This window comes from Dryobates pubescens, chromosome 11, assembly GCF_014839835.1.
Source record: "Dryobates pubescens isolate bDryPub1 chromosome 11, bDryPub1.pri, whole genome shotgun sequence".
Lineage (NCBI taxonomy): Eukaryota > Metazoa > Chordata > Aves > Piciformes > Picidae > Dryobates > Dryobates pubescens.
In genome coordinates, this window is record NC_071622.1 from 632,385 (window position 1) to 651,167 (window position 18,783).

At 59.0% G+C, this 18,783-nt stretch overlaps 1 protein-coding gene across 1 annotated transcript in view; it reads right to left on the bottom strand.

The window, feature by feature from the left end:
- Positions 1-18,783, bottom strand: part of LOC104298219 (myomegalin) — a 28,528-nt gene that overhangs the window by 8,314 nt on the left and 1,431 nt on the right. The window contains exons 2-17 of the mRNA XM_054164929.1: positions 15,157-15,264; positions 13,340-13,459; positions 11,975-12,067; positions 11,664-11,879; positions 11,069-11,227; positions 10,581-10,694; positions 10,232-10,369; positions 9,782-9,961; positions 9,313-9,507; positions 8,047-8,190; positions 6,689-6,767; positions 6,078-6,166; positions 5,786-5,902; positions 5,246-5,383; positions 4,859-4,971; positions 3,954-4,072 (exon numbers count right to left, since the gene is read on the bottom strand). Of these exons, the coding sequence (XP_054020904.1) occupies positions 3,954-4,072; positions 4,859-4,971; positions 5,246-5,383; positions 5,786-5,902; positions 6,078-6,166; positions 6,689-6,767; positions 8,047-8,190; positions 9,313-9,507; positions 9,782-9,961; positions 10,232-10,369; positions 10,581-10,694; positions 11,069-11,227; positions 11,664-11,879; positions 11,975-12,067; positions 13,340-13,459; positions 15,157-15,264 (2,122 nt within the window). The remainder of the gene's footprint in view (positions 1-3,953; positions 4,073-4,858; positions 4,972-5,245; positions 5,384-5,785; positions 5,903-6,077; positions 6,167-6,688; positions 6,768-8,046; positions 8,191-9,312; positions 9,508-9,781; positions 9,962-10,231; positions 10,370-10,580; positions 10,695-11,068; positions 11,228-11,663; positions 11,880-11,974; positions 12,068-13,339; positions 13,460-15,156; positions 15,265-18,783) is intronic.

The following is an 18,783-nucleotide window of genomic DNA, read 5'->3' on the forward strand; positions in this document are numbered from 1 at the left end:
CCTGCTTGGCTCCTACTGTCTGGGTTGTGACAGGGGTGTACTTCCAACCCCTCTTGTCCCCAGGGAATGGGGAGTTTGGACAGGACAGAAGATGATCCCCCTGGGGCTGTGCAGGGCCAGGTTTCAGAGGGGCCTTGCTTTAGCCAGACCCAGCACCATCAGGCAAGGCTGAACATGCAGCAGAGAACCGCAGGGAGAGCCTGGCAGGAGAGTGGCCAAACATCCTGGTGAAGGATACACACAGCTCCTGGGAAGGAGAGCAGAGGAGCAGCCAGGAGCACACTTGGGCACAGAGTGCACTGTGCACAAAGGTAGAGGCACGCTCAGGAGAGTCACTTGTGACAAGCAAGAGACTGCAAAACCCAGGAGCACCTGAGTGCCAACCCAGGCAGGCATCACTCTGCGTGCTGGAGCCTGCTCTCTGCAGCAGGCATGCCCGGGGGGGGCAGGGGCAGCCGTGCCCGGGGGGGGCAGGGGCAGCCGTGCCCGGGGGGAGCAGGGGCAGCCGTGCCGGGGTGGGAGCAGGGGCAGCCGTGCCCGGGGGGGGGAGCAGGGGCAGCCGTGCCCCGGGGGGGGCAGGGGCAGCCGTGCCCCGGGGGGAGCAGGGGCAGCCGTGCCGGGGTGGGAGCAGGGGCAGCCGTGCCCCGGGGTGGGAGCAGGGGCAGCCGTGCCCCGGGGGGGGCTGGGGCAGCCGTGCCCGGGGGGAGCAGGGGCAGCCGTGCCGGGGTGGGAGCAGGGACAGCCGTGCCCCGGGGGGGGGGGGGGAGCAGGGGCAGCCGTGCCCCGGGGGGGGGGGGGGGAGCAGGGGCAGCCGTGCCCCGGGGGGGGGGGGGAGCAGGGGCAGCCGTGCCCCGGGGGGGGGAGCAGGGGCAGCCGTGCCCCGGGGGGGGGAGCAGGGGCAGCCGTGCCCCGGGGGGGGGAGCAGGGGCAGCCGTGCCCCGGGGGGGGGAGCAGGGGCAGCCGTGCCAGGGGTGGGGGGAGCAGGGGCAGCCGTGCCAGGGGTGGGGGGAGCAGGGGCAACCGTGCCAGGGGTGGGGGGAGCAGGGGCAGCCGTGCCCGGGGGGGGGGGGGGGGGGGGGGGGGCCCCCGGGGGGGGGGGGGGGGGGGGGGGGGGGAGCAGGGGCAGCCGTGCCCCGGGGGGGGGAGCAGGGGCAGCCGTGCCAGGGGTGGGGGGAGCAGGGGCAGCCGTGCCAGGGGTGGGGGGAGCAGGGGCAGCCGTGCCCCGGGGGGGGGAGCAGGGGCAGCCGTGCCAGGGGTGGGGGGAGCAGGGGCAGCCGTGCCAGGGGTGGGGGGAGCAGGGGCAGCCGTGCCAGGGGGGGGAGCAGGGGCAGCCGTGCCAGGGGGGGAGCAGGGGCAGCCATCATGGAGAGCAAAATGCTTACAGGCAGCTGCAAGTGCCAGCAGCAGTAGCTCCCATGGGTGGCATTCAGCACAGCCAAAGCACAGCCCTCGCAGCCCCTAAGGACAGGGCCTGCCAGGTAACAAACCCTCTGGGGCCAAAGCTCGATGCCTGCAGGGCTCTGAAGCGCAAAGGGATGCAGGCTTTCCTGGGGGGCTGAGGACAACATGCAGATGGCTCTCAAGCCAGATCACCATGGCTAAGAGGCCAGGGCAGGCTGGCACACAGCCAGCAGGGCTGCTCTGGGCACATGGAAGAACTCCTCCTTGTGCCAGGACACAGCACCCCACTTCTCATCATCACCCACAGCTCCCCAGGGCTCCCAGTGCTCCAGGACTGGGGCAGAAAAAGGCAGCACAAAGCTCAAGGTAAAAAAGCCAGGGAAGAGCAGGAAGCTGGTGCTGGAGTGCAGCCAGGACAGGCTGTGCCCAGGCTGCTGCTCACCAAGGGCTTGGAGCCTCCATCACAGCAGGAGCACACCAGGGTGCAAGCTCAAACGACAAAGAGCTGCTCAGCTCTCTGTGCATTGCCGGCAAGAGACTAGAGATGCAACCCCAGCTCTCTTTTGTCCTTCACACCCAGCCTGCAGGCACAGAGGACGGGCTGCACGGCTCTAAAACGGCACAGGGCCCCAGGGGCAGGGCTGACCTGCAAGTGTTCACACTGCTGGGAACAAGGGAAGGGAAGCAAGGCCCCCAGGGAAACCAAGAGGAAAGAGACTGTCACAAAGAGCTACAAGACAGCAGAAAGCACTGAGCAGTTTGCAGAGGATGCTTCAGGCACAGGGTTCTGAGGCTGGTCCTTCCACGGGGCAGAGGAGTGCCCAGGCAGGGATACCAGGGGTGAACGGAGGCCCTGAAGAACAGAGTGGGAAAGTTTGGGCAGCTCAGCCCAGGATAATGCTCCCCTAGGGGCACTTACAGCAGCAAGGTAAGCAGAGGCCAGGGACAGAGCTGCAGCAAAGCACACACAAGAGATGAGAGCTCCTGGAGCACCAGCCAAGACTTGGCTCAGGCCCTGCCAGGGGGTCTGTGCCCTGTCCTGGGCTCCATGGCATTCAAGGGACCAGGGAGCCAGCTGGGCATCAGAGCCAGGATGGAGGATGGAAGGTGGAGAGAGAGGGACACAAAGACTTCTATGGAAGTGAGAGGCAGGAGGAGAAAGAGAAGATGGTGCTATGGAAAGAAGCTGAGAGGAAGGGATGAGATGAAAGACAAGGAAGGAAAAGCTAACCAAGTACCAGAGCTGCCCAGCAGCCACCAGCTGCTTCCCTTTGGGCCACATGAGAACTGAACTCACCACACAGCTAGGCACAGAGCAGAGCAGCAGTGCTGGCCTGCTGCCTGTGAAGGGAGAGCTGTGCTGCCTTCCACCCCTGGCTGAGGCAGGCAAGAGAAGACCTCAGCACGGGCGCAAGGCATGGCACAGGTGGTGTCAGGTGGAGCAGCCACAGAGGTGGGCAGCAGAGCAGGCATGAGTCCAGCTGGTGCAGCTCCCCAAGAGAGAGCTCTTCTGCTCCCCTTGCTCCTACCTTAGCTTCCCCAGCAAGCAGCAACAGATGCTCAGAGGTACAGGATCTGCTCCTGCCCCCTTGGGAAGTGATGCAGTATGAGGCTGCTGACTCATGGGAAGTGCTGATCAGCAGAAAGTTGCTGTCTTCCAGCTCTCACAGCAGCCCAAATGCTCCCAGAGGAGGCGAAAGATGCCCTGGAACTGCTATGCAGCCAAGTGGAACTGTCCCCAAAGCAGAAGCAGGGCCCTGCCCCTTGCCCAAGGAGCGTGGGGAGCCTGTAACAAGCTGCATGTATACAGGTGAGGGAAGACCCAGTCCAGACCCTGGGAGCAGCCACCCCAAACCAGCTGTCAGAAGGAGGAAGCGCTCCCTTGAAGGCACTCAGAAGCTAGTTTGAGACAACTTGTAATTCGGGGGGGGGGGAGAAAATCAAGTCAGTAAAATCATCAACATGGGCACAGGGTTTGGGTTAAGCATAACATGAAGTGTTGGCTGGAGACAAGACTGCTGCAAGAGCCCCAGGGCCCTGCAGCCCTCCTCACATCCTCAAGCTCTGGAACCTGCTTTTCCATACACCTCCTCCTTTTGGGCCTGCTACCATCAACCCAAAAGGGGAATGTCACTGGGTCAGGATGGTGAGGGGGTACAAAAACTCACACTCATGCACTTGGGAGATGATAGAGAACATCTGGTGTTTCCTTCCGAGAAAGGGAATCTTTATTTGGCCCAGGAGGGAGGGGGGGAAGGGAGGTAGAGGGAAATCAGCTAAAATGGAATGGTTCGAATGTGCAAATCCATCAGTGGCCAGCAGGGAGGGCGAGACGGGGACGCAGGGGAGACACAGGGGCCGGCACCGACGGCCGCTTCGGAAGCAGCTCAAACACAAACCCAAGCAGGCCCCGGGGCGGCTCTACCGTACCGTGGCTAAGACCCAGAGCAGCCCTCCCCGAGTGAGCGCGGCAGGCCGGCCGGGTGAGGGAGCGCCAGCGCTGGCTCAGAAGGCATGCTGGGGCACGGCTCTCACACGCTCCTGTTCCCCACCTCCTGCGGCACCCCGCGGCTCCAGCCTGCTCAAACGCTCCAGGCTTCTTCCCAGGGCTTCTTCCAGCTGCCCGCGGAGCGCAAGGACCCCCTCCAGCTCCAGCTGCAGAGTGTGGTCTCTGGCAGCGCCAAGCCAAGGCGCCACAGAAAAGGGAAGAGGGTTAGACGGACACCGAAGGGCTCCCCTGCAGCCAGGGATGCCACCCCCTGCAGCCAGGGATGCCACCCCCTGCAGCCAGGGATGCCACCCCCTGCAGCCAGGGATGCCACCCCCTGCGGGCACACCTTCCCCAGGCAGCTCAGCCACCTCCTGGCCTCACCTCCACACCTCCCCAGAGCACAGCCAGCCCCAGCCAGGCTCCAGCCCCCAGCAGGGGACTTTCAGGCACAGCTGTTCTCTCCAGCACTTACCCAAGCACTCCACTTATGTGCTGCTCTGGCTATCAGGTAGCTCAAATATCCCAGAGGCTGCAGCCCCATGAAGGGCAGGGGATTAGTGCAGGGGGCACGGAATGCAGGCCGCAGTGCGCTGCGGGACCACTGCCTGGGTAAGCACCTAGATAGGTCCTTATCAGCCCCACAGTTGGCTGGGAACTTGACAGCAACCTCTGAAAGGCAGCCAAATGTGGGCTGGAAACTGAGCTGGGATAAGCCAGGGGAAAAAGAGATGGAAATCCCAGAACCTGAACGAGAGGTGGCAGGGGGGGTGTGGGGAGTAGCTCACACAGCGTGTAAAGCTCACCACTGCAGCCTCTTCCAGGGAAGGAGACAGCCTGTGACTTGGAATCCCCAGGCTCCCTTTGTCTGATTCTTTGCCTAGACTCCCTCTTTCCCACTGAGAGCAGCACATGAGGGACTGCCCCAGGGGCCCAGCCAGAGCAGGGCAGCAGGGGGCCCAGGCTCACCTCTCTGGGTGCGTGTGGAACTTCACCAGGCTGCTGTAGAGCTGCCTCTCTGCCTGGAGAGCCTCGTTCAGCCGACTCCGTTCAGCCACCAGCCCCTCCAGCATCAGTAACAACTGCTTGGAGAGAGAGACAACACAACACCTCAAGGGAGACAGAAATCCAAGGAGAAGCAGGGCCCTGCCCTTCCCTGCTGCTTGTGTCCAGGTGATCATGTTGATCAGTGTGACCCCTGGGCTCCCAAAAGACTCTGCCCGTGGGACAAGCGCTGAGGGGAACCAGTTCTCTCCTCTGTAACAAGCACACCTCAGCATACTCCAGGCCTGAGAAGAAAGCCTTGGAACTGAGCACCCAGAGAAAGAACACACCCAGGGCTGCCTGGCACACTACCTGCTGCCTTCTGTTTCCAGGAGCCTCCTGCCCGCCTGCCTCCGCTACGGCCACCCTCTCCCGCAGCACCAGCACTTCCTGGGTCAGCCTCTCCATGGCTGGAATCTCCTCAGGATCCACCAGCTGCATCTGCAGATCCTGCAAACCAGCAGCAGGAGAGCTCAGTGAGGAAGGGATGGGTAACAAGGACAGCTGGATCCTCCTGATTAGAATGCAACTGCCAGGAGTCTGCAGCGTTTGGAAGGACTCCGCTCTCCCGAGAGCAATTCCAATGCACCCAGAGAGCACCAGGCACAGGCAACAGCCTGGAGCAAGAACTGAGAAGGGGAACAATGCACTGTGTTTAAGGAAGGGTTTGGTAGACAAGAAGCAGAGGCCAAATGATGACACTGCTGGGGCTTGGGGCCTCTGCCTTACAGCCAAAGTAACAGTGGGCTGTAGGCAACCAGCAGCAACACCACCCATGAGCAGCCAGCCACCTTGAGGATGTGGGGAAAGCCTTCCCAGGCAGAAGTGATGCAGCACAGCACATCACCTCACCTTGATGAGGTCCTCTTTGATCTGGATGGTCCTGGTCAAGGACTCTATATCTGAGGCCTGCACCTGCAGCTCTTCCTCCTGCGTGGCTATGACAGACTGGAGAGCAGTGAGCTCCCGCTGGAGAGGGACAAGAAATTCATGAGAGACTTCAGAGAGCAAAGTCCCCACTGCAAGCTGGGGCCCATCTCCCTCCCTGGGAGTCCCCTCACAATAGGGGAGTCCAGAACCTTCAGTGAGGGGCAGCCCAATGGCTCCTCAAAGCAAGGGAGATCAGCACAGGCTCCGAGCTCACCCTGCTTTCCCTTTCCTTCTTTGCCATTAGCTCCAGCTCCTCTTTGGCATTAACAAGATCCTTCTCCAGTTCTGCTGCTGACATGGTAACTGCAAAGACAGCTTAGTTACTGCAGGAACACAGCACAGCAGCTCTGCTCCCAGCACCAGCACAGTCCCTCTCTGGCAAGACAAGTCCACAGTGCCAGTGCTCCCCATCACACTGCCTCTTCGGGAGCACTCTCCTGCCCTGCTGCATCCTTACACAGCAGCACAAAGTAGCAGCAATAATCCTGGGCCTGCTCTCCCTGGCAAAGCTCATCCCAAGGCACAACCCAAGCCAGCTGCACTTGCCTCAGCCCAACCTGAGCCATAAATTCCAAAACCCTTCAGTGGGCAGGATCAGCTCTCCAGGAGCAGTATCCCACCTCAGACCCAGCACCAGCCTCTCTCTTTCCTATGCTCCCAGCCACTGAACCCATCACCCAAAGGGGAGGCACAGCTTTAGTTCAGAATACTCACTCCTGCCCACAACTCCTTACTCTCTCACAGCTCCATGTGACCATAGTTCCCCCACAGTAAAAAGCTCTGGTTAGGTTTGGGCACTCTGAAACAAGCTGTCACCCCACTCACCTCCCTCTGTGCTGCAGCTGCTGTCCCCTCGTGGGGGTTCAGAAATGGCTGTAGCTCCACCAGCTCTTTGCAGAACCTCCTGAAAACACAGAAGTCTCCAAGTTCACATCTTTGTGGGGAGCCTAGCACTTGCAGCTGCCCCAGAGCTCCAGGCAATGGTTTGAAACTAGAGCAGAGCAGCCTTAGATTGGACATGAGGAAGACACTCTTCACTATGAGCTTGGTGGAACACTGGAACAGGTTGCCCAGGGAGATGGTGGAGGCCCTGGAGACATTCAAGGTGAAACTTGGCAGGACTCTGAGCAGCTTGATCTAGTTGAAGATGTTCCTGCTTACTGCAAGGGAATTGGACTGGATGACCTCTGGAGTTCACTTCCAGCCCAGTGCATTCTATGATTGCAGCAAAGCTGCTGCCTGCTTTGTTATGTCTCTGAAATGTGAAGAGGATCGAGCCAGGCAGTGGGGACAAGCAACTGCACTGAGCCTGGAAGAGGCTCAGTGGGCTAAAGGACACTGGCCTGATCTTGCTTGGCACTGGGGGAGGTTGCTGGCAGTGACTGTCTTCATGAACAGATTAAAGGGATTGCACTGAGCTGCAGCAAGCTCATCTCTTAACTGAGACTCTACAGAGATCTAAATCTCCATCCAAGGATGTGGCTCAGAGGACCATGCAGGAAGCAAATGGCAGAGCTTGGTCCATATACACCTCCCTGGGAGCCTCCAGAGCTTGCTTTGATCCTGGGAACAGAAAGGAGCAACCTGTTTCCAGCTGCTGGAAAACATCTGAGATGTCAGCTCAGCAACACACAGCTGCTCAAGCGGGAGCTGGCCTGGGCAGCCTTGGAGCTGCGCTCAGCCTCAGAGGGGTTTTTAGCAAAGCTGCTTTAAAAATACCAACTCCAACTGTGGGAGAGACAGCAAACAGCCAGGAGGCTCTGCCAAGAATTAGTGGGACCTAAAATTAGCTCTCTTGTCCCCTCCAGAATGTGACAGTGTCAGGGAGGGGATTACAATACAGCAGGGCAGCCCAGCCCGAGGAAGGACTGGGTCAGTGCTGGAAGGTCAGAGGGTGAATTGCTTTCATATTCTCCTGTGCCCTGAGGACTCAAATGCTGCCTGATCAGAAGCAAAGGAGACAGTGAGTGACAAAGGCTGGTGGAATCAAGATCAGGACATCCAGGCAGCATTTCTGCTCTCCAGTTTCTTCTCCTCCTCCTCTAGCAAGTCTCTTCCTTAATCCCATTTCCATTTCTAACATTCTCTGTGGTGCTCTGCTCTCTCCCATTTCCTTCTGAGGCAATCAGCTCTCTCTGGAGCCTGGAGGCCCCAGGCAGAGCAGCACAGTGCATGGCTCTTACTTGCATGGGCTGTCTGTCCTGCTTCAGCAGCCTGCCGCCGGGCGCCTGGGTCCCCGGAGGCTCCGCGCCCCGCACCTGCTGGCGCAGGAGCTGCAGCTCGCAGCTCCTCTCAGCCAGAGCTTGTGCCATCTTCTCAGCTGCCACCTGAGGGAGCAGGAGAAAGAGGGGAAGGCAAGGCTGTTACCAGGGGCAGCATCCCTGTCCCTCACCTTCCTTAGAGACCAAGGGAAACCGGTTCAACGTTTATCTGTCACTTGGGACCGGAAGCGTTCTGCAAACCAGCCTGGGACCAGCTGCTGGCCAGCGACTCCGCTGCCGCCCTCCCACCCCTCCTTGCCAGGAGGCTGCAGCAAGGCTCAGCTTGTCTACCTACAGAGGAATAAGCTCCTCACTTTCTCTCTTCCCATTCAGGACAGGAGAAGGACAGAGGAAGAGGAGGCAGTGCTTGGGCTTTTACTCCCCCACTGCACAGGAGCAGCCAGAGGAGGAACTGCAGCTCAGTAAGCGGCACTTACGTGGCCAAGACTGCACGAGTCTGACTACTGGGCAAGTTAAGAAGCAATGAGCAGAGCTTCCCCAGACTTCTGTGCTACAGAGGAAGCAGCTCAGCCTTCCTTTCTGCTCTGCTAGCATCCACATGAAGCACCAACCCCCTCACAACCCCTCCATGCCGAGGAGCATGGATATCCAGGAGGATCTGCATCTCCTTCCCCACCACACACAAACTCTGCCCAGTCCACCTCCTAACAGGGACCTGACCCCTCAACAGGTGTAGAGGTGCTCTCTACAACTACCAGAAAGGAGGCTGTAGTGAGGTGGGTGTTGGTCTCTTCTCACTAGTATCAAGCAACTGGACCAGAGGAAATGGCCTCAAGTTGTGCCAGGGAAGGTTTAGATATTAGGAAACCCTTCTCTGCTGAAGGAGTGGTCAGGTACTGGAGCAGGCTGCCCAAGGAGGTGGTGAAGCCCCCACCCCCAGAAGCATTCAGAAAACACACAGGCCTGGCACATCAGGGTGGGGTTTACTGGCCATGGTGGTGCTGGGCTGGCAGCTGGAATTGACCTTAAGCTCTTTTCCAACCAAACCAATTCTGATTCCAGCTGCTGCTGCTTCGTAACTGCTCCCATGGGATGGATCCAGACCAACCTAGAAAGTGGTTCTTCACCCCTCAAGCAGGTCCTCCAGGCTACACCACCAGCAGCTAGAGCTCAACTTCCTTGTTAATGCAGCCCAGGCTCCCTGCTGCAGCACTGCACACAACTCACTCTGCTCTGCTGCTCCTTGGTGCTCAGGGCCTGCAGCAGCTCCTGGATTTCAGCACCATGCTCCATGCTCTGCTGGTTCCTGTCGCTGAGGAGATCCTGCAGCATCCTCTCCTTGTGCTGGAGGCGCAGGCACAGCTCCTCTGCCACCTCACTCTGGCCTGGGCCCAGCTTGCACAGCAGAGTTGCTGTGAGCTCCTGAACAAGGAGGGAGGAGGAGATGCAGATAGAGTGTTGCCATCAAAGCATTTGCTGCTCAAGGACAAACAGCCCTTCAGCCCGGGTGTAGCAGAGACAGCAGTGGGCCTCAGCAAGCAGAGATATTGAGGTGCCAGAAGCAGCCAGCCTCAGAGCTCTGGGCACAGCCTCATGGGCCCCTCTCAGAGGCCAGCAGTCAAGATGCTCTGCTTGAGGACCACTCTGTCTGCAGCCAAACCAGATGAACACTCAGGAAGCCAAGCTAAGGCCTCACCTCCACTTCCTTGTTCCTGTCATGCAGGCAGGTCTGCAGCTGCTGGATGATCCCCTCCTGCTCCTTCTGCCTGCTGCAGGACTTGGCCTCAATCTGCTCCTTGAGCCAGCGGAGGTTTTGGCAGGTTGCTGAGACCTGCTCCAGTTCCAGGGTTTTGGCTTTCAGGAGGGTCTCCAGGCTCTGTGGACCACAACAGAAACAGCTCAGCCAGGGACAGAGACTCTACCCTGCATTAAGCATAACTGGAAATACCAGTCTCTCCTGCTGGTGGAGTCACACAGATTCACCCCTGTCCTCTCCAGACACCACTCAGCTCTACACCCAGCCCAGAAACACCACTGACCCCGGAACTTACCCCAGGCACAGGGCCAGGGGAAGGCCAGCAGCCTGCAGCTGCTCCCCCCAGTGACCACCCCAGCAGGCTGGGGCCCCAGGCCCAGCAGCACTCACGTGGATGGTGGCCTCGTTGCTGGACAGGACGCTGCGCAGCCTCTCCAGGTCACTCCCGCGCTCCCTGGCCGCGAGGCGCAGCTGCTGCAGCTCCTGCTCCTTCCGCTCCAGGGCGCAGAACCTCTCGTCCACTGCTCGCTGGGGCGACACAGAGACTGCTCACAGGGTGGTGCTAAGGCTCTGCAGCCCCTCGCCCCCCGCAGGGGCATCCCAGCACTCCTGTCAGAGGCCTCCCCTGGAAGGCTGAGCCATGAAGAGCTCGCAGCAGGCGTGGTTGCCTCCGGGGGCCTGGCAGCCCAAAGGCTAAGCCCCAGGGTCAGACAGGACATCACAGAGGGACTGTGCTCACCTCCAGAGCAGCGTCCCTGTCGCTGACTCGCTGCTGCAGTTTCTCCAACATGGCATTCAGGGCTGCAGGGCTCTTGTCCAAGCTCTGCTGGCACTGCAGAAGCTCCCTTGATTCCTAGGGATCCCACAAACACACCCCTCCAGCACAGCTGTCAGCCCAGAACCCCCCAGGGAGTGCCACAGGAGAATCAGGGCTAACTGCCTACACCCTGCTCTTGCTCTGCTCCCACGTTTAAGGCTGGGAGAGCCTCAGCAGCCAGGGCTGGTTGACTAGTGCCAGCCAGAGTTCACCAGGCACTGCTGTGGGCTGAGGTACTCGGTTACCTGCACCTCTTTCCTCACCTTAAGAGCCCAGAAGCTAATCCCTCCCTCCCCTTTTTCCAAAGGGCACACATGGAATTACAGACTGACTTTTGCATCACCAAATACCAAAGGAGAAGCAGAGGCCCTGGCTCCTTTATGCTCACCTTGAGTATTTCTGCATCTCACCTGCAGAAGCTGTTCCTTGCGAGCCAAGTGATGACTCAAACGCTGAGCTCTCTGCTCCTGGGCCTGCAGCTCACAGCACTTCTCCCACTCCACAGTCTGGAGCTGCTGAGCCTTGTCCTGCAGCTCTGCCTGCAGCTGCCGTACCACAGCACGCAGCTCCTGCGAGGGAAAGGCACGGACTCTGGCAGCCAGGCCTCAACAGACTGGAAGCAGCAGCCAGGCTGAGGAAACCAAGAGCAACAAGGGCTGTGGGGACAGCCAAAGATGCTTGAATACTACAGCTTTCACATCACATCCATGGGGAGGAAGTCTGAGTCTGTTTTACTCCCTGGGGTGTCTAACCATCCACCAAGCCCCTGTGCAGAGAGTCACAGCCAACCTGTGCAGCTGCAGGCATGGACTCTGTAACACTGCAAAACCAGATGGGGTATTTGCACCAGCCCCAAACATAGCAGTGACAACACAGCCACTTACCAGGAGTCTTTGCTGATTCTAAATCCCAGACAGGGAGCTCAAGAGCCTGGAGAATTCTCCCTGGCAAGGGGGTTAGCCAATGTGCTGGCACAGGCAGAAAGGGTAAATGAGAGCGAAGTACCTGGTTGTGCTTCCAGGCTGCCTCTTTCTGCTGCTCTTCCTCATGCATCATGGTCTCCCAGAGCTGTGCTGCTCTCCTGGCTTCAGCCAGTTGATGCTCTTTCTGGCCCTGAGCTCTTTTCAGCTTCTGTACCTCCAGCTTGGTGCAGAAAAGTGTGTTCTGAAGATCCAGCAGTGACATTTGCTGCTCCTGGGATGAGAGTGGACTCTCTGACACCTAACAAGAGTGAGAAGCAGAAGAACTTCAGGATTTTAAACCCAGGATCCCTACAGGACAAAGCCTTCTGTACTGGAGGTGTTCCAGGGACATACCTGCAGCTGCTCCAGCTGGCTTCTGTGTACCATGTCCTGCAGCTTGGCCACTGTCTCATTCTGCCCCTCGATGATCTGGTACAGCTCCTCTGCCTGGGAGCCAAACCACAAAGTCCAGCCCTCAGCAGCCCCAGCACAGCGCCTCCCAGCGGTCAGCAGCCCCAGCACAGCGCCTCCCAGCGGTCAGCAGCCCCAGCACAGCGCCTCCCAGCGGTCCGCAGCCCCAGCACAGCGCCTCCCAGCGGTCCGCAGCCCCAGCACAGCGCCTCCCAGCCCTCAGCAGCCCCAGCACAGCGCCTCCCAGCCCTCAGCAGCCCCAGCACAGCGCCTCCCAGCGCCTCCCAGCCCTCAGCAGCCCCAGCACAGCGCCTCCCAGCCGTCAGCAGCCCCAGCACAGCGCCTCCCAGCCGTCAGCAGCCCCAGCACAGCGCCTCCCAGCGCCTCCCAGCCCTCAGCAGCCCCAGCACAGCGCCTCCCAGCCGTCAGCAGCCCCAGCACAGCGCCTCCCAGCGCCTCCCAGCCCTCAGCAGCCCCAGCACAGCGCCTCCCAGCCGTCAGCAGCCCCAGCACAGCGCCTCCCAGCGCCTCCCAGCCCTCAGCAGCCCCAGCACAGCGCCTCCCAGCCCTCAGCAGCCCCAGCACAGCACCTCCCAGCCCTCAGCAGCCCCAGCACAGCGCCTCCCAGCCGTCAGCAGCCCCAGCACAGCGCCTCCCAGCCCTCAGCAGCCCCAGCACAGCGCCTCCCAGCCTGAGCCTGCAGCGTGGCCTAGGCCACACACACAGAACCACACCACCAGCTGGAAAAGACCTCAGAGATCATCAAGTCCAACCCATTACCTAACACCTCCTGACAACCAAACCATGGCTCTAAGTGCCACATCCAATCCCCTCTTGAACACCTCCAGGGACAGGGACTTCACCACCTCCCTGGGCAGCACATCCCAGTGGCAAATTACTCTTTCTGGGAAGAACTTTCACCTCACCTCCAGCCTAAGCCTCCCCTGGCACAGCTTGAGACTGTGTCCTCTTGTGCTGGTGCTGGGTGCCTGGGAGCCAGAGACCAACCCCCACCTGGCTACAACCTCCCTTCAGGTAGTTGTAGAGAGCAATGAGCTCTCCCCTGAGCCTCCTCTTCTGCAGGCTAAGCAACCCCAGCTCCCTCAGCCTCCCCTCACAGGGCTGTGCTCCAGACCCCTCCCCAACCTCGCTGCCCTTCTCTGGACACCAGCAGTGCATGGAGGCAAGGGCTCTGCAGGAACTGCAGCGAGACCCAGGGTGCCCAGCAGTCACTTCCAGACACTGCCAGCAGGGCAAACAGCCTTTCCTCCTGTGGTGAGCAGCAGCCTGTCCCCCCAGAACTCTTACCTTACTCTCTTTGCTCTTCAGGGCCTCGTTCAGGCTCTGGATCGTGCGCCCCTGCCTCTGAGATGTGTCCTGGGCAGACTTTAATTCAAGATTCAATTCATTCAGCTTATCCTGTAGCAACTGAAGACAGACACATGTTGGGGTTTTAATCCTGCCTGATGCCTTACACAGACACCCTCAGGATTCCTGCCACTCCTTACTCAAGTCTGTACAGCCCAGGTGTTCACCAGATCAAGAGCAACCTGGCTGCCTCTTGAGCCCATAAGCACTGTTTGAGCTGAGTGGAGACAGGTGGGGAAAAGCCCTTCAATGCCCCCCAGGCCTGCTGCAGTGCTTCTGACCCCTCCAACACAGCCCTTGTGCAGGGTGGAGGTCCCAGGCTTGGGTTCACATATCATGCTGCTTTTCACATCCTCAGGAGGCTTGCTCTGCCTGCCCAGAAGCTCACCCAGCTCCTATCACTTTCCTCCTAAGGGAACAGAAACAAGAAGCTCTTTCAGCCTGAAAACCTCTCAAGAGATCCCTACAGAGAAAAGGGTTTCCAAAACCCACATGGAGAAGCTACACACTCTAGAAGCTGTCCCCTTTGCTTCTGGAGGGCTCCAGAGCATTGCAGCTGCCCCTTTACAATCTTCCAGCCCCTCCTCTCGCTGCCTCCTTGGGTTATCTACTTGCTCCTGGCCTGGGTAATCCCTAGTTGATCAGATCAGTGCTGCCTTTAGCCTCCAGTTCTGCCTGCAGCAAAAAAAAAGAGAGAGAGCCTAGGCAGGGCTGGGCTGCCACCAGCACACTGCAAAGCACAGGGGAATGTTCCACAGCTCCCCATGGCTGAGCAACTTTTGCCCTTGGCACTGTCACCCCAAAGGGACTACCACCTCTGACAGTAGGAGAGCTCTCTGCTTTCACCACCACCTGCATGACCCAGGGCATGTTGTGTACTTCAGCAGCTGCTGCTCAGCATTTCTGCACCTGCTGCCTGCTGGTGCTCTTCATCTCTGTTGACCTGCAGCTCCCTCCAGGCTTACTCAAACCTGCTTCTTAAGGAGCTGGGGCTGCCACATCATTTCCTCTTACTGCTCACTAGTTTGCACACCTGTCATGTTATCTCTTCTCCAAGAGGCACTCCCCCTAACCTGTTCAAACAGATCCAACTGCATTTTCTGGGCCTTGGGCTTCTTTATCATCTTTTATGATCCAGGCAGCTCCACCAGCTGTCCCCAGGCTTAAATAAAGATCACATCCCAACAGGTTTGTTTCCATCTGACCACTGCCTTTCCAGTGGGTATCATTTACTGCTGAGCTCAAGAGCATAACCAAGAACGTGTTAAACCTGGCCTGCCTCAAGACAACTCAGATGCCTCTAAGAAAGCCTCTAAACTGAAACGAAAACAGGACCCCTCACAGCACTGATCTCCCTTACTGCCTGGGGGAAAACACCAAACCAAAAGGCAGCAGATGCCTCCAAAGGCAGGTGCCCTTCTCCCCCGAACCAAGCTCAGCTCATGCAAATCCAAGAGACAGGGAAACAGCCCTGTGCATCTCTTCATCAGCTCCCAGAAGGCTCAGCAGGCAAGTGGGAAGCTCTTCCAAAATCATGGTTTGCAAAAACAGACCATGAGAATGTGCACAGCCCAGCTGCAGGAAGGAGTAAATGCCTTTAACTCCAGCTGGCAGACAGCAGCCCTGAGAACCAGGCAGCAGTGCACAGCCTGGCTGGAGGAGAGGTCCAGGTGCCTGCCCCTGGCCAGGCCTGGAGGCACCTTCCCACACTGACTGCATCAGACTCATCAGGCACTGAATGTGCTGCTCATGAATACCTTGTTGGCAGCCTCCAGCTGCTGGAGTTGGCCCTGCAGCTCTGCAGCACGCTGATCAGAGACGGCAGGGTCACCCGGAGCCCGCTGATGACGTTCAGCTTGCAGATTCTGGGGGAAAACAGGAGAGAAACGGCTCAAGTCTTGCACTGGCTCCTTTGGTTTAGCTGTCAGCCCTCACAGACCTTGCAGCACGGGTTTAAACACGCCCCGTGGTGCTTTGTTGTCTCCAAGAGACCACGCTGCCTGTGCCTCCCTTCACCTGCGTGGCAGGCTGGCACCTGGCAGCTCTCTGCCTGACCTGCCAGGAATGCCCTGCTGCCCTTCCTCTCCTCCCTCCTGCACCGTGAAACCAGCAACTCCGGCGGCTCCAGCCACCACCTGTGGGCTGATGGTGGATCTGCTCCCCACACCAAAGCCACATCCCTGAAGCTGCAGCCTGGGGGTTGGACTTGGTATCTTCCGAGGTCCCTTCCAAGCCCTAACATGCTGTGACTCCCCTCCCCCCCATGTGCCTCGCTGGCAGCTTCATAAAGCTGCAAAACCAGCACTGAACCAAAGTCCTCCTCCCCATGCTCTGCCAAGCTTCTTTGTCTTAAACCCAAAGCCTTCAATCCCTTCCTCCTGTCACGACTTAGCAGTCGCTGCCTGCCCTGACCCCCTCCACTTGTGACTCTCTGGGCTCTCCCTCACGGCTCCCCACGCTCCAGCATCTACACTGAGCACAGTACCCTGCAGCTCCACAAACCACAGCAAACTCAGTGCCACAGCTGAGATTTGCTTCATGACACACAGCCCTTTCTGCAGAGTGGAAGCAGCCTATTTTCTGATGGGTGGCCTGCCAGCCCCTGCTCCCTGAGCACACACTAATCCCTTGTCCTCCCTCCTGACTGCTTTGCTACTTCCCCACCAGCGACTTGTTAACTCCTTAGAGCAGCACTTGAGCCCAGCCCTCCAGCCCAGCCCCCACAGGACTCAAAGTGCTCCTGAACACCATCAGTGATCCCCAATGGATTATGCTGGTGTCAGCTTTAAGTGGGAGCCCTGGCAAGCCCAGGGCTGCAGCACAGAGGGTATGAGAACAAGGCAGAGCTTTGCAGAGCACACACAGGAGCACCAGCTCCAGGCAGCACAGCACTGAGAGAACAACAGCCAGCTGTGATCAGCCCTGTCAGACTGAATCCTCATCCTCAGCAGCCACACAATTGCTGGCCCCGGGCAAGGCAGGCAGCACAGGGCAACTCCCCCAGGCCTGTGCATTGCCTGTCACACACAGAAGCTTCCATACAGAAGCAATGCTTCCCCTCACCTTAGTGGGTTGATAAGATTTTAGTGAAGAGCTGAACAGTCACAGCAAGTCACTTCACCTCTGCCCAGCCCAAAGGCTTTGGATCAGACAGGGAGAGCTGCTGGAACCTGTCACAAGCAGCTGTTTTGAAACCAGGGTGAGGAAAAGAAAACAAAGGGGGGAAATAAAAAGGGGCAGGACACCTTTTTGCTCACAGTCTGCACAGAGGAAAATAAGCAGAAGGTCTGCAAGGAGCTAAGAGCAGGGAGGGGAAAGGCAGAGCCAGCTCCAGAGTCCAAAGTGCCAGAGCACAGACTGCAGCCGTGGCAGCGGCACAGCTCTCCCACAGCAGCGTCTGACTGCCAAGCTCTCCCCAGGGCAGCCCCAGCAGTGTCAGCACACTCCTGAGACAGAACCACCCCAGACACAGCTCTTCTTTAAGACACTACAATCACTGTGTTAGCTAAGCCTGCCAAGCTCACATCTGCCTAGAAGAGTGGGGAAAAGACTGGCTGCCAGCACGGCAGCGCAGGCAGCTGCAAGAGCTGACAAAGGCTTGGTTTGGTGGCACCGTCCTGGGGCTCTGCTGGGGAAGGGAGAGAGGATTGCTGGCTCCAGAAAATGCCTACAAGGGCACACACCCTGACACCAGGTTGCTCTTGGTCACTGCAGCTTACAGGAGGAGATGTGAAGTGCAGTCTCCCCAGAGCAGTGAGGGAGCTGTGGTCCTACCCAGCCTACAAATGCCTCTCAGGCTGCCAGGAAGGCATCCATGCAGGTGAATCGCCGGGCAGCAGGAGTGCTTCTTGCACAAGGGGAATGAGAAGCCATTTACACAAGGTTCAGTTGGTCTGTCAGCTGCATCAGACTCCTCACTTGCGCCGTCACAGCCACCCAAAGGGTAAAGCCCTGTCCCCCTTCTGCCAGAGCCTGCACCGAGAACCACACCTGCAGCTGCCACGGCAACAAGCCTGCAGCAAGAAACCCTGCAGCAGGAACCCCTGCCGGGGCAGTCAGGCGGCAGAGGCTGGGGAAACTGCTCACACCCGGCTCCCAGGGGAGGACGGCAGTGTGCGACACAAGGCCAAGCTGCCAGCACGTGGGCTGCGCCACCTCCTCTTGGGGGAAAGCCTCCTTTTGTGCTGCAGACACAGCCTGGCACCGAGCATTAGCAGCAAGCGCAGGAGGAGCATCTCCACGCCCTGCGCCGCATCTGCAGCTCGGGGCTGCCGGCGCGGTGCCTTTGTGCGCCGCAGGGGAAGCAGCGCTCCCACACTCCTCCCTCGCACCGCTGCTTGAGCAGGCTGCCGGGGGAAAGGCAGCCAGGGAAGCGCCCCGGCGGAGGGGGCAGCGAGCAGCCCGGGCTCAGCAGAAGGGTAGCTCAGCACAGCCACCGTTGCCATAGTAATAAACAAGCGTTCGTCTAATCCCTCGGGCCACCTAGAGCATTAGGCAGCACTTGAGGCTGCTAATGGGAATGCAATTAGGCTGACATGGATATTCCTGAATTGAAGCTGATTGAGGCCTTCTATTCATGGCAGAAAAGGACCTACAAGTTCAGCTTTTTGACTGCACAGTAATGAAGACTTCATTAGAGCCAGCAAAACAGAGGCAATCCGGAGCTAGGTGAGGACAACGATCAGGGCAGGTAACAGCACCAGGAAGCCCTGTGAAGGCAGGAGCTTTCATCGCCTCTCAGCAACACCTGCCACTAATTGATGAATCTTTTCAAAGGATGAGAAAATAAACCAATTATCTAGAATACCAACCCTAAAGTCGTCCTCTGGCACAAATCCACCGGCAAGGAAAACAGCCTCCCGGCGGGCATGCGCCACAGCCGCCCACAGAGCCCTGCGGGGCAGGCAGGTCGGAGGCGCCGACCTGCAGGGGCAGGGCTCCGGAGGCAGGCGTTCCTGACACCCAGCCACCGCTCCGGCACAAAGCAAACACACGTCGCCAAACACACGCCCAGAAGCTCCAGACGCTCCCTTGGGCTGCGGATGGAAGTCACACTGACTTCTTCCAGGGAAAGCTGGAGGGGAAGTGGTGTTCCCTCAGCAGAAAACCGACAAAGCATGCAAAGAGCCTCGCCCCAGCCAGCAGGCTGCATTGACAGGGAGAACTGATGGAGGGGGGGAAGGTTAATTTCCCAGAACACAAGGAGGAAACAGGAGACAGGAGAGTGACAGAGGAGGGAGGCAGCACACCTAAAAAGGACCGAGCTGCCTATTCTTAGCCCTGGGCTCAGCGACACGTGGCTGCCTCTATTATCTCAGCAGAGAAGAATCCCCAGTGGGCTCCGTGCGGAGCCAGAGGGACGCTGCTCGATCGAGCGGTGTCAC